At 40.6% G+C, this 23,659-nt stretch overlaps 1 protein-coding gene across 1 annotated transcript in view; it reads left to right on the top strand.

The window, feature by feature from the left end:
- TIAM2 (T-cell lymphoma invasion and metastasis 2) overlaps nucleotides 1-23,659 on the top strand; it is a 166,306-nt gene that overhangs the window by 71,778 nt on the left and 70,869 nt on the right. The window contains exon 11 of the mRNA XM_018561444.1: nucleotides 13,818-13,982. Within this exon, the coding sequence (XP_018416946.1) occupies nucleotides 13,818-13,982 (165 nt within the window). The remainder of the gene's footprint in view (nucleotides 1-13,817; nucleotides 13,983-23,659) is intronic.

The raw sequence follows: 23,659 nt of genomic DNA, 5'->3' as shown, positions 1-23,659 counted from the left end.
TCTATGGACGCGTGCACCTGCCTGCAGACACCACTGGATCAGAGAGACAGAGCAGTCAGCGCCGGATCGGAGTGACGTCACACCTCTGAAGGGACAGATGAAAACATGGGGAAAGAAGAGGAAGATCGGAAAAAAATACATCATTTAAGGTAAGTGCTAACATTTACATGGGGGCGGAGGAAACAAATGTTTGCCTTTTATATCACTTTAATATTTCCCTGTTCTAAATGGACGTGACTGGATACAAGTCTTGATTTAAGTTTGTGGAACCTGGTTCTTTTTGTATGTTCGTAATATTGGCAAATATTAGAATCAGGTTGCTCTTCTTTTACTGTGTACCATCTTCAAGCATGCTATAGGAAGTAGCTAGTGGGAATCTTTTTTAATTGGAAATACATCCGTGCTGCAGCCCAGAACTCACCCAAACCTAGTTTCTACCTTCTTGGCCTACAGAAAACCTACAGAAAACAGTAGGATATAATGCAAAGTGGGCACCTCTCATTGGTGCCCACATGGCACTGCGGGATGCTTCAGGCATGATAAGCTTCTGCATTTCAAAAAGTCGAAATTTCAACATGGTTTAAAAAGCCCTTTGGGATGCAGTGAGTATGTGGAGGAGAAAGTGCTCTCTCAAAACCCAAAGGGGGGAGATCACCTTCTGAAGGTGATCTCCCCCCTTTGGGTTTTGAGAGAGCACTTTCACATCCATTCACAACTAGACCGAGCGCAACTTATTTGCCACATAATAGACTCACTTATACACAAAGTTGCTGCTGGTCTATTTAGTTATTTAGATTTCGAGTCACTCATTCCCAGCGCAGTGATTTTTGATTATTACTAGTATGTGGAGGAACCTGGGGAAGGTTTAGGTTTTTTATTTTCATTCACTTTCTGTTCTCATGAAAGGAAAACTATGGCAAGACCTTAGGGTGAATCTTCTCAAAGGGGACATGAACAAAAACCTGACAAAAGTTCTAAGCCCTGGTTCACACTCAGGAGTTTTTGAGCAGTTCGAAAAGCACATTTTTGTCAATCAAAACGCGTGTCTTCATGTACGCGCGTTGTACAAATGTGCACAACGAGCATAAACACGCACATAACCGCATGCTATAAACGCGCAAAAAAGGTGCCACCTAGGTGTGAACCCAGCCTAACCCTTATTACTTTCATCCAAAAAGCAAAAAAATATTAATGTGATAGGTATAGCAAACAAAGAATCCTAGGGCAAATACAGGTAATCAGGGAGAACATAATAAATAAACCACTAACTTTTTGGAAAGGTTTTATGAGGCACAAATATAGAAATAGAAATAACATGTTTGGGTGGAAGAGAGATGTGATATTAGTCATGATGGCTACACTATAAATATTTAGCTCTCGTGTGGCTTGGTTTCTTCAGAAGGAAAGATTGCATTAAATGATGGGCTTTTAAACCACAGTTTTGAAATCATTTCAGGAAAGTATAATAACATGTTTCCATTGCAATTGTATAAGAAAAAGTGTGTATTGTGAAAAGACCAAGATCAATGTTAGTGGTGTGTTTTACAGATTAACTAGCATGACAATCATCCTTTATTTTGTTATAGCTGTCCCACAGGCTTACAAACAGTTCTGTATTTCATTTTTATTTTAAAATGGCTTATATTCCAAATATTGAATTCCATCATTGGAAGACATACAAATACTAAAACCCAGCTCTGTCTGTTTTATTCCATTGCTTGTATAAGGGGTTGTTATCCAGCTCAGTTCCTTCTTTCTTAAAAATCTTGCTTCATCTTTTTTTTTTCTTAACATCAAATCTTCATGGGTAAGCTAAGCTGGCCCCTTATTTCTGGCCTAGGTGACAACCACAGTCATCCCAGCTACTTCCTTCCTGGCACGGGTGTCATGAACACACCCCTTGTGGTCCAGAGGGTGACATTATGATACGACTGCCACTAGCATAACCTCTAGCTAGCCTGTACTGGCTGCCCAAAAACAGTGATAAAATTGTGCTGCATTTTGGGACACATAGGGGTCTATTCACGAAGCAGCCGAAGGATCTAGCCGTAGCTTCGGCCGATCCTTCGGCTAGCTTCGGCCCCAGGACCCCTTCGGTTCAGTAGAACCGAAGGGCTGCTGTACGGCCTATTCACAATAGCCCGTACAGCTCCCGAACTTGGCCGAGCGGCTCAGTCAAGCCGAACGCATATGCCTCGGCTCGGAAAGCCGAAGCTGGCCGAGCGGCCGACAATTGGCCGGCCGACAGCCTGCTTCTGACAGCTGGGCGGAGCCAGCCGTGATCTTACGGCTGGCTCCAGCCACTTGCAGAGAGATCAGTGTCCCTGGTTACCAGCTAACCAGGGACACCGATCTCCAGGCAGCAAACTCTCCCTGGCGCTCCGGGAGTCTCCCGCTCCCGGCCGCCATGGAGAGAAATACTGCTTATTCTTTTTTTTTCTTATTCTGACACGGAGCCGTGTCAGAATAGAACAAAACTAAAACTTTTTTTGGCCATAGGAATGCATTGCTAGATTCCTATTGGCTATTTCAATTTGCAATAGCCAATAGAAAACTAGCATTGCACCCACCCCAACCTAGCATTGTACCCCAGGGCGGGTACAATGCTAGTTTGCTATTGGCTATTGCAAATTGAAATAGCCAATAGGAAAATAGCAATGCATTCCTATGGCCAAAAAAAGTTTTAGTTTTGTTCTATTCTGACACGGCTCCGTGTCAGAATAAGAAAAAAAAAGGAAAAGCAGTGTTTCTGTTCTGGGCTTGCAAATTGAGGAGACTCCTGGAGCGCCCGGGAGAGTAAGGCTTTTTTTTTCTCTTTTTTTTTTGATGGCAGCAGAACCGCCGGCCAATAGAAAACTGTAGGGCTGTCATTGTTAACTCCGCACAATCGTTTTCTATTTGTATTTTTCTACTTTTTTAACTGTTTTTCTGTTCTGCTCGGTCCCACAGAGAGACCGAGCAGAACAGCCGAGCCGAATGACGCTCGGCTGCATTCGGCTATTCACTCACTGCTGCATGCTCTACATGTTCGGCCGACCCAATGCCATGCGAAGCCACCCAATGTACGGCTGATTTCAGCCAATATACGGCTGAAATCAGCCGTACCAGCCTGAAGTGAATAGCCGAACTTCAGGTCGGTCTTTCACTTGGCTGCCTACGGCAGCTTAGTGAATAGACCCCATAGTTCCAAAGCGCCAGGGCACGCCACTGATGTGTGCTTTGAAGATCTCGTCCTACAGCCAAACCTTATTAGAAAGAGAAAGGATGATGCAGGCTGTCATGTGACCACACAGCTAAGAAGAGTACTGTATATGGTGACCCTAAATGAAAAAAGGTGAAAGGGGGATTTTAAGGTTCATAAAATGTTATATCCTGGAGTTTGTGCATAGTATACCTTGATGACCATAAAGACAACTGTTATCATTGTTGTAATCAGATAATAACCTGAAAAAGGAAAAGACAACCGTAAAGTCAAAGATACACATTACAAACATTAAGGCTGATTTACTGAAGGACTTGACAATGTTCGCGCAATAAAATATGTGAAGATTCACTTCAGTTATCCTTCATGTGAAAAGGGAATCCCTGTTAACTTATTTCATCTGCATTTGATTGGATAATTAAAGTAAATCTTTATACATTTGTCAGAGTTACATAGTAGTTAAGGTCAATTTTTTTTATCCTTCATGTTTTAGTATCATAAACAAACACTGAAATAGAACTATTAATAGCAACCTCAAAAGCATTAAAGGAGAACTATGGGGTCAGTGTTTTTCCCCATAGTTCTCCTTAGGGTAACGGGAGGACACAAACTATCGTCCTCCCGTTACCCTAAGCTCAGTATACCGCGAGCTACAGCTCGCGGTATACTGTGACGCCGCAGCCTGAGCGGATCCCGACGTAGATGACGGGATCCGCCCAGCTGCGTGAGTGACAGCTGGCTCTGCCTCTGCCTGCCGTCTGTTCCGCCAGTCAGCGCTGGCAGTTTGGAGCGGGGAGAGGGGAATCCAGCCCTCCCCCTGTCACGACAGAGAGCCGTGACAGGATCGAGAGGTGAGCGAACCTGGTATGTGTTCGCTCACCTCCCGATCTACTGAGCCGACCTGTGACAGTCTCATTGTCACAGGTCGGCTAGAACTATGAGGTGAGTGGAAATCACTCATCTCATAGTTCTTCTTTAAAAAAAAACTGGTTAAACAGCATTGGCCCTAAGACTTAACTCTGGGGCAGGGGCGTACTGAGTAATGGTGCCACCCGGGGCGGCTGTTACCTGCTGGCGGCCATCTTGCCGATGGACGCCAGCAGAGAAAGGAGGAGACGTTCGCCCAGAAGAATAAGGCATGCCACCGGGTCCCCTCCTTTCTCAAGCAACTGCCGGGCTCTTGGTCCATGGCCAAGTGCCTGACTTTTCAGAGGGAGTGACTCAGTACTTTTGGGGTCACCCCCTACAATGGTGCCACCCTGGTGCAGGCTGCACACCCCTAGTGACGCCACTGCCCTGGGGCGCGCCATTCATGACCCGGGACCATTTAGAGAATGAGCCATTTATCAATACTATCTGGACACGTTCCAGTAAGCAGGTTTTTATCAATGTACACTACACACCATTTCATCAATGCTCATAGAACATAGTTTGCTAATTAGGTGATTATGGGGTACTGTATTAAACGCTTTAGCAAAATCCAGAAAGCCCACGTCTAGATGGCCATCCTCCATCTAGATTGCTGCTCACCTCCTCAAATAATGTTAACAGTTTCGTCTGACAAGAATGGTCTTTCATAAATCCATGTTGTTTGTGTGAGAGTTGTGTGAACATTGAATCATCATACACAAATTGTATTGAATCATTCAAAAATCATTTAGATACCTTCCTCAGAGACCATAACATACAGGTGAAACTCGAATAATTAGAATATCGTGCAAAGTTCATTTATTTCACTAATGCAACTTAAAAGGTGAAACTAATATATGAGATAGACTCATTACATGCAAAGCAAGATAATTCAAGCCATGATTTGTCATAATTGTGATGATTATGGCTTACAGCTCATGAAAACCCCAAGAACCCCAAATCCACAACCTCAAAAAAGTAGATTATTACATGCAATCAATAAAACAAGGATTGTACATAGAACAATATCGGACCTCTGAAAAGTACAAGCATGCATATGTACTCAGTACTTGGTTTGGGCCCCTTTTGGAGCACTTACTGCAATTACTTTTGCACGATATTCTAATTTTTCGAGTTTCACCTGTACAAGGGTACAGGTTCTCTTAAATACCAAACCACACAGTGACTCATATACACACACATGCACAAACACACACACACACACACACACACACAGACACACAAAGGTTGAACTCGATGGACCTGTGCCTTTATTCAACCTCAAATACTATGTAACTATGTAACATTCTTAAATTGGTCAATAAAGTAGCCTTGTATAACAATCTTGTCTCAACATGTGTTTCGTTTTGCAGTGAAAACCTTTAGTATCAGCTGCTTTTTCTATAGCATCTTCTGTCTCTAGATCTCTGGTCAACACACTTACAGGTGTTTATGGGCTTATCCTACTCAGGCTATATGCCATGCCATGCTTCATAATCTGCATTAGCTGTACATAAACAACAGCAATAATAGTACTTTGGGCACTGCTTTTGTTACTTTTGCAAACCTGGAAAGAGCTTTTAGAACTCATTAATACCACTAGTCAGTGCATAGCTAATAAAATTAAAGTTAAAGCAGCAGTTGTGGGAGAGAGTGTGGGCAGAATTGGAGAGTGCCAATTAAGGAATCAAAGATGACTACATTAAGCACATTTCAAATAAAGCAGTTACAGCTCCCACATTAAGATGTGGAAAATCACTTAAAAAGTAAAGTTTGTAGGCTAAGAAGAGAACCTAAACAGTTGAGGACCTACAAAGATACTGCATGCTTGTTCTACTATTAGATGTAGCATGGTTGGTCTAACAGCATTGTAAAATAGGCATGGTATAACCAGTGTGGCTTATTTTTCATGGCATGGTAAACAAAGGACATTTTGTAGAATTTTTTTAAATTTTTTTATCAGAAATGTTTCTAATTCAGCTTTGCAGTAACACTGTAGTATTTGTGTTTTTGGTCTTTGTTTCATAAGAATTATAAGATTTTCCAAATATCTAATTAACAGAGAGTAATAGGTTATAGCAGTGAGCATCGTGAATCCTACTCTTTAGATTTATTTGCATACACCTGGACTGGGCTAGTTGTGGGGCCTGCGGGAGACTTCTATGACCTAAGGAATGTGGGACTGGCTCCCCTGAGGCAGGAGAGATTGTTTTTGTCTTGTTTGTCTTCTTCGTATTGACCAAACAATAGCTGAGCAATAATTTCTAAAAGGAAAATATGATTTCAGTAATCTTTAAAGCATATCTAAACCCAAAACCAAATATGTATTATTTTGCCGCTTACCAACCCTTAAATGTGGCAGCTCATTTGTCTTCTTTTTTAAGCTTATTTCCCCATATTTTCATCTAATGGTCTGGCCAGTAACACATTTCAACTCTATGGAGAAGCAACAGAGCCACCCTTGGACAGCAGAATTGTCAACCTGTAGGGAGGGTAGTGGTAGATGGACTAGCAGATTGAGATGGACTTGACTAACAAATTAAATCAGAAGTCCAGCTAACACAGCTACAGCAATAGTTTTTTTTTTTTTTACATTTGGGATAAAGGTGTTACATACATAAAAGCCGACCATTGTAAGCACCGTGTCAGTGTTAAATGATTTGTTTCAACCCTCTATCTGACACTTTTGCTGGACAGCTTGGTCTATTAATGGAAGTTGAAAAGTAACAGACATACTAGCTGGATCACCAGGCCAAATGCAGAAAAAAAAAGGCTAAAAAAAAACAACACAGCCCCCACATCTAAGAGCTGCTAATCCAAAATGTAATATTGTTTTGCTTTTGGGTTTAGATATGCTTTATACATAGATTACAGTAGCAATACCTTTTTAAGTTTTAAGATGCTTGCTCTGTAATAGGAAATTTAGAATAGCACTGGATCCTTTCCCTGCTGCTTTATAATGCCCTTTGTGGCATTTTATAGAGTGTAAGAAATGAAGCCAAATACAGAACATTCTCATGTTATCCGTTATACAATCCCCAAACCATTTTAAAGTGTATATGTAGCTAACAGATTATGTAGCCTGGTTGCTTTTCTTGTGACAGAATTATGTTCGTCAGCGGCAGCCTTGCTGCTGGCTTCCTCTTGCTTTTCCGCCCCCAGTTTGAACAGTGTTATTAAGTAACTCTGGTGTGTGGGTAGAATGGCTTAAAAAAATGGATGTGTTGTAGAAAAGAAATGCAGATTCCAATCTTATTAAATGTTCTTAGTGTCCTGTGGAGTTGTTGGGCATAAGGCAAATCACTGCTCATTATTCTTTGATTTTCCTTTGATTTCTCTGATTCCTTAGTCTGCTATGATGCTAGTGCAATCATAGATACCAGCACAGTATTAACACACAAAAATGGTGCGTTTTCATATACCTGTAGCTTTTACCCTAAGCCCTTTTTGATTGACAGCTCATAAACCATTGTGGGCAGTGGAAGAATGCGTGTATAAACGCGCAAAAACGCTCACGAAAACGCGCAACATGCTTCTGTTGCGCGTTTTTGGGCATTTCCAACAAAGTCTATGGGGAGGAAAAGTGCTTTTAACTGCCCAAAGAGGCTCCTGTATATTTTCAGGCGTCTGGTGTTTTCCTGCTAGGCGTTTCTCTGCGTTTTTCCTGCTAGGCGGTTTTCTGCTCAGGTATGAACCAGGGCCATTGAAAATCATGGGATTTCTTGTGTTGGGCAGTTAAAAGCGCTTTTCGAACTGCTCAAAGACACCTAAGTGTGAACTAGGGCTAAAGACTTTTGAGACTTGATGCAGTTTTTGGACTGGTGTTTTTTCAATGTGCACCCTACATTGGAATACGATATTTAATAATGTATATACATGTCTTTTATTAGAGATATTGATAAAGGAATATTATCTAGGGAATTATTTTAAGCACTTATATTAATTGATAGGAGATTTTGCATTGTTTCACAGTATATGCGCTTTTTTGGTTCATATAGGTTTTGATGCACTTTATTTTTTATATATTCTAGGGTTTAAGTTGGGGTGATAGCATTTAAGGCAGAGCTACAAAAGTATTTTGAACTATAGGCAGATAATGTTGCATACTAGAAATTGGATGTAGTAGCTGTTTAGGGATAGATAGAAACATAAGCTTTGAAATCTCATAGATTTGATTATCTTACTAGCACATTCAGTTCCACATTTAATGTGGATTAGGCAATGAAACCAGTGTGGTAAGAGTTGTGCTTGTTGTACTGACCTTTAAGACATTTGTTGCAATATGGCTCCATCTTATTGAATAATAGGCTGCTAGTGGTTCATACTAGAAACAGAATGCTGTTTTGGGTTACTTAGAAACATAAGCACACACATTTTGTAGATGTTTTGGTTATTTTAATCATGCATTCCGAAGTGGTACCAGTGTGGTTAGAGCTGTGCACTAATAAACTTGTATCCATTAGCTGTTTCCTGAGCTATGGTTGCATATTTTTGTTCTTTGTTGGGTGTTTGTTGCACTGTGATCCCAGGTGTCTTTTAGACACTTGTTGCACTACGGTCCAGTGTGTCCAATTGTCTTTAGGCATTTGTTGCACTATGGTCCCGGGCATCTTTATGGTGTTTGTTTACCTCTAGTCTCGTTTGTCTTTAAGGGTTTGTTGCATCTTTTAGGTGTTTGTTGCACTTTAGTCCCAAGCAGGAAACAATCTTGGCTAAATTATATTGCAATCCAACCTTTAATGGGTTAAGCTCTAGTGCCATTTTCTTATTTTAGCTATGGACTTTTCAGAAATATCTTCAATACTTTTTATTCATCAGTGAGGCATAGTTTTTCTTGTATATTTATTAAAAGGCAAAGAAAAGTAAAAAATATAAAAAAAAGACTTTCAGCCAATTTGACAAAATATAATTTGAAGTGTTACTATAGACATGAAGTGCCAATTATATTCCGTGATTTGTCAGAATCCTCCTTGTTTCTAAGAGAAGATAATTATAAATAATTTTAGATGTCAATGAACTTAGAAGGAGTGATCTCTAGCAGATTCTTGTTTTATACAATTAATAGTGCAATCCACTCAAAAATGTTTTAGGTAGATGGATCAAGGTGGGCTAAGTCAAGGCCTTGCCTTCTGAATGTCTTAGATACTCCAGTAGTGAATTCTTCCTTCTACAATACTTCACTCTGTTCCCGTACACATTTTTATGTTACACACCTCCTGCTGCTTTCTTAAAAAAATAAAATTAGGTATACAGACCTAGGAACCCAAGTGCAGATATCCCAACAATTGAGTCCTGAAGAGTTAAAGGTTTATGTGAAACTGTTTTTTTTTTAATTTTAGATAGGGTGTTAAATGGTTACGAGTCCTGTCAGGTTTTGTTTTTGCTCTGTATCCAGTTAGAGATATTTCCCTTCACTTGTCCCAGAGACAAATGGGAAAATAAAAATAACTCTAAGGTAAATAAGGGGAAGTCCCCTCTTTAACAGTTGTCACCAGAACATGTGTCCCCCTTGTAAGATGTCCCCTCACTTTTTCCTGGAACTTCTCCTTTCCTTTCCTCCCTTCCTTCTGCTGGAACAACACTTTACAAAATAAGGAAGACATTACATTTACAATACAGATCAAGACAAGATAGTAAGCAGGGCCCTGCACATGGGAGCTTACAAACTAAAAGGGAGGGGCAAGTGATACAAGAGGTGGTAGCTGTGTTGTTTGAGAAAGTGATAGTTTAGTGGTTAGGTTGAGGTTGGATAGGCTGCCCTTAAGAGATGAGTGTTTAGGGATTGCCTAAAGGCAGATTGGAAAGAGTTTAGAGGATGGGAGAGATGCTAGAGAAGTCCTAAAGGAGAGCATGGGAGGAGTTGTTGAGGTAGCTAGAGAGCAGGCATTTCCAGGAGGAGCAGGGGGTATGGTTAGGGCAATACTTTGTAGTGGATGCCTTTGTAAGAGGTTTATTAATAGTTTGATTTGTATCCTTTGAGTGATTGGAAGCTAGTGGAGGGAGTGACAGAGGGGGGTTGCAGACACTGAGCGGTTGGTTAGGTGAACGAGTCTAGCAGCTGCATTCATGATAAACTGAAGGGGGGATAGCCTGTGTAAAGCTAGGCCAATAAGTAGGGAGTTGCAATATTAGAGACAAGAGATAACAAGTGAGCGGATGAGTTGCTCTGTGGTTTTATTGGTGAGGAAGGGGCATATTTTGGAGATGAAGGAGATGGAAGGTGAAGGTAGCATGATTTGTATAGTAATTGGATGAGGGGCAGAAAGGTGAGGTTGGAGTCAAGGATCACACCTAGCACCTCGGCACGGGGGAGATGGATAGTTGTGTTATCAATCTCAATGAAATAGTTGAGGGAAGGTGTACTGGGGGAGGAAATAGCATGAGCTCAGTTTTTGAAAGACTCAGCTTAAATACTGTTGTGACATCCAGACTGATATGTCAGTTAGTAAATTAGTGACGTGCAAGGAAACCGAAGGGGTGAGTTGCGGAGTGGAGAGAAATATTTCAGAGTCATCAGCATAGCGATAGTGTTGGAATCCATGTGAAGTTATCAACTGACCAAGGGAGGAGGTGTAGATCAAAAAGAGAAGGGGTCAAAGGACAGGGCCATGAGGGACCCCTATGGAAAGAGAAAGAGGAGAGGAGGAGTTTAGATTTGGAGTTTGACACTAAAGGAGCACTTAGATAGGTAGGAGTAAAACCATGAGAGAACAGAGTCTTGGAGGCCAAGCAAGTGAAGTTTTTCGAGGAGCAGTAAACACCTGATGGGTTTTTATACTTCCCCACTCTGTTCAAAATTCGAAAACATTTTTAGCTTTACATAAATTTTAAATTACATTTTTTTGGTCTACTTCTTCTACAAGCAGCATAAGATTGGTTATATATCTTGGCTGTAACAAGGAATCTGTGATTGCCAAAGGTAATTAAACATAAATTAGTTAAGCAGTTTCACACTACATGCACATAAATTGATTACCCAGAGACTATATCCAGTTTCTTTGCTGTGTACTGCATTTAGCATCATAACTGTTTCCTCAGTGTCTAATGCCTTTGAATTATACTAAGGTTCCACGCCTTCCAGTCTGAAAATTCAATAAAATATCAGAGAATTTCTATTTAAATATAAAATCTGGACCAACACTGCTAAACAAGTTATTTTGGATCAGCTGGTATAAATTTGGACTAATACACTCGTTAACTGGCTATGTTGTAAAATAATGACTTGTGATTAAGTCCCTGTTCATACCTAGGCATTTTGCCACTCAAACGTAAGTACAACAAAACACCCAGGTGTGTACAGGGGCCATGGAAATGAAGGGGATTCCTTGTCTTGAGCGTTTTGTTGCGCTCAAGACAAGCAAATGAGATTCCTTGTCTTGAGCGTTTTGCTGCGCTTAGCTTTGAGCGTCAGAATGCCTAGGTGAATAGGAGGAGGGGTGGATGAACATCATGACCTCCTTTCATCCAATCGCAAAACAGCTTGACTTCTTTGAAAAAAATGTAAGAGCCTTTCTGAATGGGCGAGGTGGAGAGTGAGCGCCTCACAGTTCTTCAATGCATGCATTGTACTAGACCTGGGGCTCCAGCGCAGGAAGTTAATCGCTTACAACGTTGTTGGCATGAATGGGAGTTAGAGTGTTTACCTAATGCAGCAGCCGTCCACCAATGGGACACACAGCATTAGAGGTAGTTATTTTTATCCCCCAGAGTTTAGCTTTAAGGAATATTATTTGTATTCTTGTTGGATCAAATTATAAAAACTATACAATTTGTATCTTTCCTCAAAAGTTGGGCTGATAATAGGATTCTGATTGAAGGCAGTGTGCAAATGCTTTGTTAAATGTTGCTGTATGCCTTATTGAAGTTTTGACCCTGTGCCTCTTACTGTTTTTGAAAGGAAACTTTTTTTATTTTTTTATTTGCATTGGAGTGTAATCATGTTTAAAGTATAGTGCATCCAGAGCAAAAACTTGACAACTGTCTAAGAGGAGATTTACCTTCACTTTCGGTAGATTTCCTCTCAATCCTTGTTTCATCTCCAGGACAGGAAGTGAAAGAAAATCTCAAAACAGGACGGGCACAAAAAAATAACGTGAGAGGGAACTAAACTGAAACAAAGACATTTGGGGGGGTGTTTACATGCACTTTAATGTGCATATTGTTCTGGATGTGTTTTTATGTTTTAGGAACTTAAAAATAGTTGAGGTGCTATGTGTGTTGTGTAGTTATGTATTTGTTCCTCATATATACAGGTTTTGCTTTCTGTTTTGTAGTGCGACAAAATGGTTGTACACTAGTGGAAATATGGTACAGGAAGCACATAAAAACGTAAAAGTGGCTAAAAAATAAAAAGTGAAAAAATTTAAAATCATTTAAAAATGAAAGTGCTTATAGTAGACCTTACATGAAAATACAAGGTTCACTTTACTGACAGCCCTCCTTCCCTGAATAAAAAAAACACCTACAGGGTTATTCACAAAAGGGTGAAGAGTTTGGAGAAGGCCGGAGAAGTGAACAATCTAGAACAACATAGCTGATTTGGAAAGATTCTCCAATTCAGCTCACTTTCCAGTTCAGCCATGTTGTCCTAGATTGTTCACAACTCCTGCCTTCTCCAAACGCTTCATCCTTTTGTGAATAACCCTGCTGGTTAACACTGGATACAAAATTTGGACCCAGCTTCTTCCCACTTTGTGGAGCCATCAGTGATGTCACTACCTTCCAGGCAAGGTAGGTTCTCGGGAATACCGCAAAAATGTACTCCTGCAATGTGCAGAACTGAGGCGGGAATGAAGTGGGTAAGAGCCAAGTCCAAGGTAAGTAGTTTAATATCTTTTCTCGCAAAGCTTTATTTTTGCCAGCATTCACTAATTCAGGGTATAGGGGCTGTCAGTAAAGCGGACCTTGTAATTTCATGCAAGGTTCGCTTTACATTTTACTAAGAACTAAAAATATGTGCTATCGGGTAAATTATCATCTACCTTATGTTTATAACTTTGGGGTTAGACTCAGAAAGCAAGGAATAATTCCAATGAGCATCATAACACAGGTCAGGACAGGCAGGAGATAAACATACAGTGGAATCCAGGATACATGGCAGGGCTGCAGCCTGGCTGACAGCAAGAAATACAGATTAGAGAACCAAGACATCACAAAGGATCAGAAGGAACATTCTGCTCAGGCACTGTTCCAGTGCACTGAGTAATGCTTGCTGTCTGGTGTCGTCACTGGCACACTTGAACAAGCTTGTGCTGCTTTCCGTATAATAGCCAGCAGATGGCGCGGGGGCGCTTCTAGAATAGGTGCACTGTGCCAAGTGAGAAAGATGCCAGGGCTGCCAGCGGCCACATTAAAAGACAACCGGCAGCTCCACTCTGAGGCAAGTGGGAGTCAATGGTTTCTTAAAAGTTAACATCCTTGTTTGGCATTAAATATATTTGAGACTGTATGTTTGATCTGTTATAAGTATGCTGCTCCATAATAGGTGGTTGTCTCAATATTCCTTGTTCCATGGTGCCATCTACTGGGAAATTGATTTAAAACCTCTTATTGGAAGATGTTATCTTGTACTGTTACACACACACAAACACACGTGTTTATATGATATGAATAGGTATCACATATCTGTATATAACTGTGTCAACACTTTATTCTGTTTTATAGACAGCATATAACGCTTAATGTCTTTTTCTTTTCTTCTTGGCAGCATGTGGATGAGCTGTTGAATATATATAATTCAGTTCCGGAGGACACCCAGAAAGAAAGGTCTTGGGAAATTCCTATATACATCCATTTTTATGACAATCATGATGTTACAGTAAACCTCAGACCAGAGCACAGGGTAGAAAACATCTTAAATTTGGCTTGTAAAGTAAGTAGCTGAGCAGGTAACGCATTACATATATTTACATTTCAGAAACATTTTTTTTCGTCTACACCAAACACTGAGAAATACTATTAATATGAAAATAGTTTTAAGAAGACATTAGGTATAGTATGTAAAGTGGCTGGTATGAATGTGCCTCGGTTGCTCTGAGAAGCAAATCAGTTTTGTTTTCCTTTCATTATTTAAAAGAAGACAAAAAATAATTCTCATGTGTCATCTGTAATCTGCGAGCAATTCAGGAATTTATTTATGGTGTATATAAATGTAATAATAATGGCAAACATTGCAATGATGTATTGGACAATATTAAATAGGTTTCTACTCCTATAATAAATGTATTCACTCCTTAGGTTGTTTTCACATTTTAGGATCTGTTATTCAACGTAAAATAAGCAGGACTGTGTGCCAGTAAAGTAGGTATAGGGTATGCTAACCCAGGCCTTCTAAAAACATTTTAAACATATTTTTGGGTTTGTCTGTTGTGTTGCTCTGCTAACTTGCACAATGAACAATGCTTGCTAAAGGCTTAGTATGCTTGGGCTTAAAGTGACAATAAACTTGGGATTGTTTTTAAGAAGCCACCATTCCAAGCTCATTCCAGTGATGGTCTCAAGCTTAGTTTACTCATTTGTATTGAGATTGTAGTCCATCATGGGGGGGGGAGCTTGGAGGGTGGCTACTTTACAACACACAGGGACTATGGAGAACAAATGTAGCCACCCTCCAGAAGGAAGGACAATGTCCGCACCACTTCAGAGACAATTTGAGGATCTACAGCTGAGTGATACACAAATAAGATACATTTTTTGTTATTGGAAACATAGAAAAAAGTGCGCCTCTCTAGTGTAGAAGTCTTTTTAAAGGAGAACTATGGGGTCATTGTTTTTACCCATAGTTCTCCTTAGGGTAACGGGAGGACACAAACTAGCGTCCTCCCGTTACCCTAAGCTCAGTATACCGCGAGCTACAGCTCGCAGTAGACGAAGGGATCCGCCCAGCTGCGTGAGTGACAGCTGGCTCTGCCTATCTAGAGGCAGAGCCAGCTGTACCCGCCCCCTCCCCCGTCCGTTCCGCCAGTCAGCGCTGGCAGATCAGAGCGGGGAGAGGGGAATCCAGCCCCTCCCCCTGTCACGGTAGAGAGCCGTGACAGGATCGAGAGGTGAGCGAACCTGGTATGTGTTCGCTCACCTCCCGATCTACTGAGCCGACCTGTGACAGTCTCATTGTCACAGGTCGGCTAGAACTATGAGGTGAGTGAAAAGCACTCACCTCATAGTTCTCCTTTAATGAATGGATATGTTAAAAGTAAGAATGGTACTCACAAACAGACGATGATTGAAAGCCTGTGAATTACAGAAATATATCTGTGCTGTGGGAACTTCAGAAAACAGTCACATCGGAAGTATGCAGTTAGGAGCAAGCGTCCCTCTACTTGCATGAAATCCACGACTAACGTGTTTCTGGGGCCATGCCCCTTCGTCAGAACCTACTGTACATTCAAATTAAGTAAAACATTTCCTGCTGCAAATTAAAAAGGAAAGTTAAAGGACTGTTTAGTTTTGTACACAGCATACTTCTTGTATTCTAGGAGGTATTATTTGGGTACTTTACAGTGTTGTCAAACATTCAGCATTAAAATACAATTATAGTTTGAATGTTATTTTTCTTAAGAAGAGACACTGTCATAGACTTTTTAAGAGCAATGAAACCCATCAGAACTTTGCTATAGTAAGGATCAGTTCCAATGACATGGCATGCTTGTTGCCTGTAAGCGCTTGTTCACACTAGCCCATCTGCTGAAATGTTCAATTTTAATGGACGTGGAGTGTACACTGTGTACTCCATTCAGGTCCCCGCACACCTGTGTGGAGTGCTGCTCTGCCATGCGCCGACCTGCAGTGGCCTCTGCAATTAATAACAGATCTCTTGTTTACCTTTATTTTCAATATTTTCAGTGGGCTCTATGGTGAGCTCCTATGCCGTTGTCACGGGTCCCCCAGAGGAGCGGGGGACCCGGAAAACCACTTCAGGGGGCCGCGGACACGATCACCGCCGCCGCTCGATTTGATACAAGTGATCTGATTAGATCACTTGTATTAAATGAGCAGCGGCTCCCGCTGTACATTTAGCTCTGCTTGTCCGGAGCAGGGCTGAACGTACAAAAAAACTACTCGCCCGGCGCCCGAAACTGCATGTCCCGGACGTCGGGCGATAGGGATTCGCTCCATAAGACGCACAGACATTTTTGCCCCCCTTTTGGGAGGAAAAAAGTGCGTCTTATGGAGCGAAAAATACGGTATACTTATATATGTTCTCAATTATTTAAGGGAAAGTATAATGTACCTATTTTCTTACTTGTCTGTTTAGGACCGAATTACATAGGTTGAACTGGATGAACCTTGGTCTTTATTCAACCTTACATACTATGTTACTATGTAGAATTTAAAAAAAACATTTTTTGGTCAGGTACTGTAGATATTAAATATTTTCAGACAAAGGGAACTGCCAAGCAAGCTGTTCTGCTGTGCTGCCTTTTCAGATAACCCACAGTGCTATGGGAACACTTTGTTGTGTAATAAATGTTTATTATGTAGATAGTTACAAAATAAAAAGTTGACAGCATAAAAATACAAGATAACAAAAAATGTAGTTTCTCTTTAAATCAGTAGAAAGTGCAGCAATGATGAGCCAGTGCAGTAATCCAAAGTAACGAATGAGGTATCAGTTTATACTCTCAGGTCAGAGAAAGATGACTTCTATGCTGTAATGCATTTTGCAATCCATCCCTGTACATACTGTGTATTGAAAAGACCCGATTGTTAATCCAAGTGCTGTCCACAAGATGGCACACAAAATTCAGTTTCATTTCACGATGTCTGGGATAGCTATTACTTGTGCTTCCCGTTTACTTCAATTAATAGAATATAATTGCCCGTGCAGATGAAGAACATTGTAATTATGGCTTGAAATTCATGCATGCAAAGGTGAAATGAGATAGAACCGAAATGTCTTGTACATGGTCCAACTCAAGATTGAGCGTTATATTCATCTGGCAAATAACTCTACACTTAAACTGTGCCCTTAACAAAATTTCTGTGCAGCTTTACAGAAATAAACCTTTCTGTTTGAAAAGACATATGTTTTCGGCGGCAGAATATCTTTAAGGCCTAATTCCCCCCTTTGGATTCTAAAACAAATTACATTTCAAAGTTATGGTAACGTATGTTTTCATGCATGCCCGTGTGTTTCACTGCAAAGCACATGCTATGAATAGCACTTAATAGTCAGTGCGATGCAGACAAATCTGTATATGGATGTACTTACAGTATGTCTTTATACAACCTCAAATACTATGTTACTATGTATACGGCATGTCTGTGTGATTCCCCCTTGTCTGCATATGATTACAGTCAGCCCTTAGTTATGCAGAAAAAGATAAAACCTGGCATCCCTTGCTTCTCTAGAGACTCAATTATCCAGTTCAGCTACTAGATGATGGCGTGCCCTATATCAAGTAAATGCTTTGCAGCATACATTTAAAAAAAAAAAAACACACACAAATGCAGGGATGCTGGAATTCACATAACTATCTTCCTTCATCTCCGCAGAGCACAGTTATTATTTACATATGTAGGGTTTGCTCATTTGCATACTGAGGACATATTAAGGGCAGATCTCAGCAGGCACAAATCATTTTGACTATGATATATATTTTTGTTAGTTGGCCATCTTAAAGAAGTCTACTAGTGACAGTGGTGCTGATAATGCTTTGGGACACCATTTCAATAAATATATTAGTACAGTATACTAAAGGGTACACATCTTTTTCAAAATCTAGGGCAAATGACAAGGGGCGAGTGTTACGGAAAACATCTCTGCTCATTAGGCAATAGACTCAATACACAAAGCTTTACACAAGGATAAGGATGTATATTTTTAACCAGGTGACATTTAATTCTCAAATCTTATTGGACTCATTTGAAAATATCTTTCACTTTTTTAAATTGCTTACAATTTTAGAGACCCTGTCACCAACCAAATGCCAGTAAAAGCACAGAGAAATGAAGTGTTTTCAATGATTAGTTGTAGAGTTTTCCTGTTCCTTAAACATTTTTTATTGAGTTGCAACGTGCCTCTGTACATGCTAAAGAATTTGACTACTCCATGAAGAGTCAGTTATCTAGCACAGCCCTCTGGGAGTGTCTAATTACTGTGTGTGCTGGCCAAGCTCCTCCATCTCTCACCTTCCTACATGACCTTTTATGTAGCATCCAGTGAATGAGGGAAGGAGAATACTATAGAGTGTTACTTGAGTGAGTCTGCTGGGGCTGCTGACATCACATCCAAGATGGCAGCACCCAACTGCAGTCTTGTGGCTTTTGGATGTCTATACAAGGCTTCTACAGCTACATGACATGCATTATACGTTAAAATGTACATGTCATGTTATGCAAATGTTGTTGAAATTAATGGCCTGGCGATATGGTCTCTTTAAGCACTTGAGTGCAAAACGTTTCAAGATGTTCCAGGACTGCTGCTGTTAATGCATCTTGCCATTTGAAAATAATACCCGACGGTCTCTGGAAGTGCTGCATGAACCTATGTCTTTTCCTGTGTATTTGTTTTTGGAAAGTGTTATGCTATTGAACCTTATATCACTCAACCAATGGGGCACAGAAAGAAGATATGCATTTGTATGTCCTGCATTTCATTTTATGACAGTTTGCAATCATATTGGGAGTGTCTATCAGGCTATAGGCTTAGAGAACCGCATTCTATTCCACATTCTGTACACATGTTGATTTTTCATAAAGCAGCACATTACTATAATACTAGAACATAGGCAGCATAAGGAACTAACCCATTCTGCGTATTAAAATAAATGCCTGCATTTCACCAGCTAAATGTAAACTAAAGCTGAACTCCAGGCAAACAGTTAAGTACATTCTATCTACGGGCCAAAGTGTTTGTTTTTCTGTCCCCAGTCCTGAGATTTACGAAGCTCTGTGACATCAAACAGCACTGTCTGGCAAGGAGGAGACCTGATTTTACTCTGCTGCAATTCAGGAACATTTAATAGTCCCCTCCCCACCCACATGCTGTGACTAGACAGTAAAAAGAGAAGCAGAAGGCTGATGGGCTCATCTTACTGCTATCTGTCTGGCTCTGCTCTCGACTCCTTGTGCTGCAGCACAACATATTGCCTCTTTGTGCTACTTCTCTCTCCCCTAGTGAGCTCTTCTGTACAGGGTCACTCTTCTGTATGTGTCAACATTAGGTTCTTAGACTGTTTGAGTTTTGAGGGTCCGTTCACACCATCTTATTGCGGCAAGACAAGTTAATAATATTGGTGTGATGCAGGGCCATTCATGCAGCACACCTTGCAATGCATGCACATTGTGATATAAGTGCAAGGCATACTTGTCACAAGGTGATTTGAGTGCCATTTAGAACTGATTTAATGTGCGTTGCTGTGTGTCACCATGACAAGATAGTGTGCCTAGGCCCTTAAACTAGTATTAAACTATCAAACTTTTTTCAATAATAAATTCAGAGCAAACAAATATACATTGCCGAGCAAAGCATTTAATTTTTTGCCCAACCACTTACAGCCATCATTTTTACAAACAGCTGGCTCCAACTCTCCCAGCCTGGATTCCCTGAACTTCCTGCCCAGTATAAGACCCTAATGAACAGAAGGATCTCAAGCAGCTCTTTGTCTACTGTACAGCAGCAGGAAGCAGCAGATTGGCTTGCCTTGCTGTGCCTGTGTGTTTGTGGTCAAACACACACAGCTTACTAGCACAAGCAAGGGTAGCTCCACAGGACCCTGCATAAGAAAGGAGCCACCCTATAATAGGATATCAGAGCCAGTGCTCAGTGGACCAGCTGATTCTGCAGCAAGCTAAAACTTTTAAACCTAAATAGCCTAAAAACATTTTGACTGTAATATCACTTTAAGGATGTATTAATGAATGCCAAGCGGCATTTATTTGTGGCTTTAATAACTGTCTGAATTTCAGCTTTAAAACACTTAAAGATATGACTACATACACATTTTTAGAAGCTAGGGGTGAACATATACATGGCACCATCTGTATATTTGCACACCTATATGCCTTGTTGTCAAAAATGTTCAGCTTATTTCATTGTGCAGTAATAATGCTTGCTTCTTGTACGATGACATCATCCTGCTCAGTTAGTCTGTGAAATGACTTTATTGCGTCTGCTATTTCTGTGCGCAGAATTTGTAGATTTGTGTAAGCTTACAGTGACCGCATCCTACAAAATGCGGATAAGGAAAGAGAATTGTTATTGTTAGCAGTCACTGACTGTGTCTGTGTTACATCTGTGCAGCACTGTAGTAGTAACTGTTTGATTTAAACATTTTTCTTTTTTCTGTCTTTTGTTCTCTGTGCTTGAAAGTTTATCATAAGCGGTGTGTATTGCTGCCTCCTTTCTTCTACATCTTTCCTGGTTCTTTTTCCTCCTTACATTTTATTACTGCTCTGGTGAGTGCAAGGAATCTTAATTCATTTTGCACGCTGTACAATGGTTCTTTACAGGTTTAAAGCATTTACTATCTTTGATGTAAGACTGTCTAGTCTACTGTTTCTATCTGGTGATGCATTAAAGCAAATAAGTTACAAAGGAGTTAAATCAAGGCTTTTATGAAAACGACACCAATATATACATATTCTGCAGCTGTTATAAAACAAAGAATAATAACCAAGTAACTTAAAGCTAAGCATTTATGCATTTGGCACTGTATTCCCTTTTGTTGTAAAGGACTTCTAATTAGAAGCTTTTTTGCCCATGTGCATTATAATCTTGTTACAGTGTTTTTAATAAGTACAGGCAATTTAGCAGCTATAATAGTGAAAGTAATAAGCAGAAGGTATTTATCACATAAAGCCAATTATTTACAAACCAGGCAATAATGTTCAAGTATTATATGTAACAAGTAGCAAGTGCACTTTAAAACAATCCCCCATGGAGCCTCTGCTGCTGCAGGCACTATGCATCAATTCATCCCCAAAGTTTACAGCATAAGCAGAGACGTTGTTTCCAGTTGTTCTTGCAGTAGTTCAGCTCCCCCTGCTCCCAAAGCAGTTACTCAGCAGCCTTCTAGACTCTAATGTCTACACAGAGAAAGTTCACTGGGGGTGGACGGCAGGGTAAGCTGAATTGCTAAGAGAATGAATTGAACAAATTTGGTGCTTCTGTTGTGAACTTTGAGAATTAATTGTTCCACATTAATTGCAGCTACAGAGGTCAGCGGGGGCTTGTTTTAAAGCCCCTTTACTGCACCGTAAAAATATCTAAGTATTTGATTGTCCATAATCTGGCCAAAGGTTCTGGATATGGTGCCTTCAAACATTATATGATAAGATAATCTGCTTGAGTCACTACTGGCCAACAGGGTAAGAAGCGATTAAACGTGTTGAAAAATATTGTCTGCTATTGTTTTATGCCCCATAAGCAGAGGTTTCCACAGTGGTGCTTTATAGACCTCTGTGTACTGTAGTGCTTTCCAGGTCCAGAGCCATGGCACAGCCTCTGTTGTTACCCAGTCTTTAAAGACTCATGTATGAGTTGGCTGTGTGAGCTGAGATACTGTATTTATTAGAGCTGTTGGGTGTCGTGATTTTTCTCATTTTGCTATCCATGGGAAGGTTAAAATGCTGAGGAATTGAGTGCTGCATCATTAAGTGTAGTGTCACCTGCACACACTCTACGCTCTGTTCTCCCCTTCAGCATCAGGTAGCATCTTCCTGCCATTGCTACTATTTGCAAGTAATTGTCATTGCTGCCATCTTGTCAGGGTTCCACCCTGACTTAACTGGTTTGCAGCATTCTGGCTTGTCTGCCATTTTACCCACCTGTGAGTCCTCTTTTGCCTGAGCAGACTGTAATGTTGCTCACTACTCCCAGGCTCCCTCTTATGGCCAAACAGGGAGAATCATCTGGGAGAGTCAGATGGGAGTTTCCTGTCTCTGAGTGATGATGTCACCCCACTCACTATATAAACTACTCAGTCCAGTCTGGCCTTGCCCTTGCGTGGTCTTACCTGCTAGTGCATTCCTGTTGCTTTGAGTATTGTGATTCTGTGTATGACCCGATCCTGGCTGATGTTCCCCTCTGGTTCCTGCTCTTGGCTTGTTCCTGAAAACGCTGATATCCTCATCACAAGCAACCACCCTAACTCCAAGGCTTAGAGAGACCATTTTGGCTCTTATTAATGCGGCAAATGCCAAGTTAAAGATGGACGTGCAGCTATAGTTTTTGCTTGGGCCGCTGCCAGTCTAGGTTCTCTGAAAAGACCCAGAACCACAAACCTTTCCCTTGCAAATGCTGCTACCAGAAGTTTTGTACACTGACTGGAAAACTCCGGATAAGCTGTTTACAATTCCCAAATGTTTTGTGGTCCAATACCCATTTGAAGAGTCCTTTATTTGGAAGTGGGCAGTTCCCACCTGAGGATAATTCTTTGGTTGAAATGTTGGTCTGTGCAATAGGCACGTAAAAAGAGTTTGCTGTGCATGCTCTTCAAGGGCGAGCATGTTTTCAGAGCTGCTTTGGACACCCTGATCAAGGATATTACTGGAGGTAAGATATTCATGTACCCCAGCAAAAGAAGCCTAGACCTCAAGCAGAAAATAATCATCCTCCTTTGAGGTGGAAATAATTCCTTTTCATTACTCCCAGACTTCAGCCTCTAAGACAAAACCTAAGCCAGGAGCTCAGTTTCACTGCAATTCCTGGGCCCCTTAATTCCCCAACCCAACAAGTCTTCGGCATGAAGAGATGCCCCCCACTTTCCAAAGTGTGTGTGTGTGGGGGGAATGTCTGTTCACCTTTGCAGACATTTGAACAGACACCATCTCAGATGCTTGGGTACAGGAGGTGGTTTCAACAAGCTACAGACTGAGTTACTACCAACACTTATTCTTACTCTCGGCACTGCTTTGTTAAAACAAACTGAGGCATGCAGGGAGTGGAAGAGATTATACCAGACTGGTCACTGTTTTTTGCTCTTCAGTGTCCAAATCCTACTGTAGACAGCAGTATAACCCAAATGTCAATGAATCCTGTGTCGCTTAATGAACTTGAAGGAAAGGATTTTACAATGAGTACAAAAATCCTGTTTTCAAGCATTGCAAAGGGTATTTACAAATAAAATAAAGACTATTTTTTGACTTTGCCCAAAATGAATGAAAATGAAACAAAGTTTAAATATCAATGGTTTAAAAAACTGAAATGGAAAAAAATCATCAGAAAGTAATAGCTAAGGTGGAAGGAATGAATTAGGGCTGATTAAGTTTTACTGTTGTTAATAAGGGGTTAAATAGAAACAAATGTGATTATTAAACAAAATAGCTGTGTCTTTACTTGTAAGGTTGTTTTAACTGACATTATAAGCAGATCAAAGATCTGATACAATTGCAATGTAATAATAAGGTTGCATTGTATTTCTAAATCACACTTCTGAACATTGTTTACCAACACTGTTCAAAAGCAGCTGCAGACACTATTGTATTACTAAGCAGGTCCCAGCTGTCATTTTGACAATCGGGAATTGCCAGTAAGTTTGGTAGGAAGGCTGCAGGGAGAGAGGGACAGGGCATGTTTTGTATGCCCTGTGTACTTTGATGACATTT

Source organism: Nanorana parkeri, unplaced genomic scaffold, assembly GCF_000935625.1.
Source record: "Nanorana parkeri isolate BGI_ZX_2015 unplaced genomic scaffold, ASM93562v1 scaffold524, whole genome shotgun sequence".
NCBI lineage: Eukaryota > Metazoa > Chordata > Amphibia > Anura > Dicroglossidae > Nanorana > Nanorana parkeri.
The sequence above is the reverse complement of the archived record's forward strand: the minus strand, read 5'-3'. Positions and strand labels throughout refer to the sequence as shown.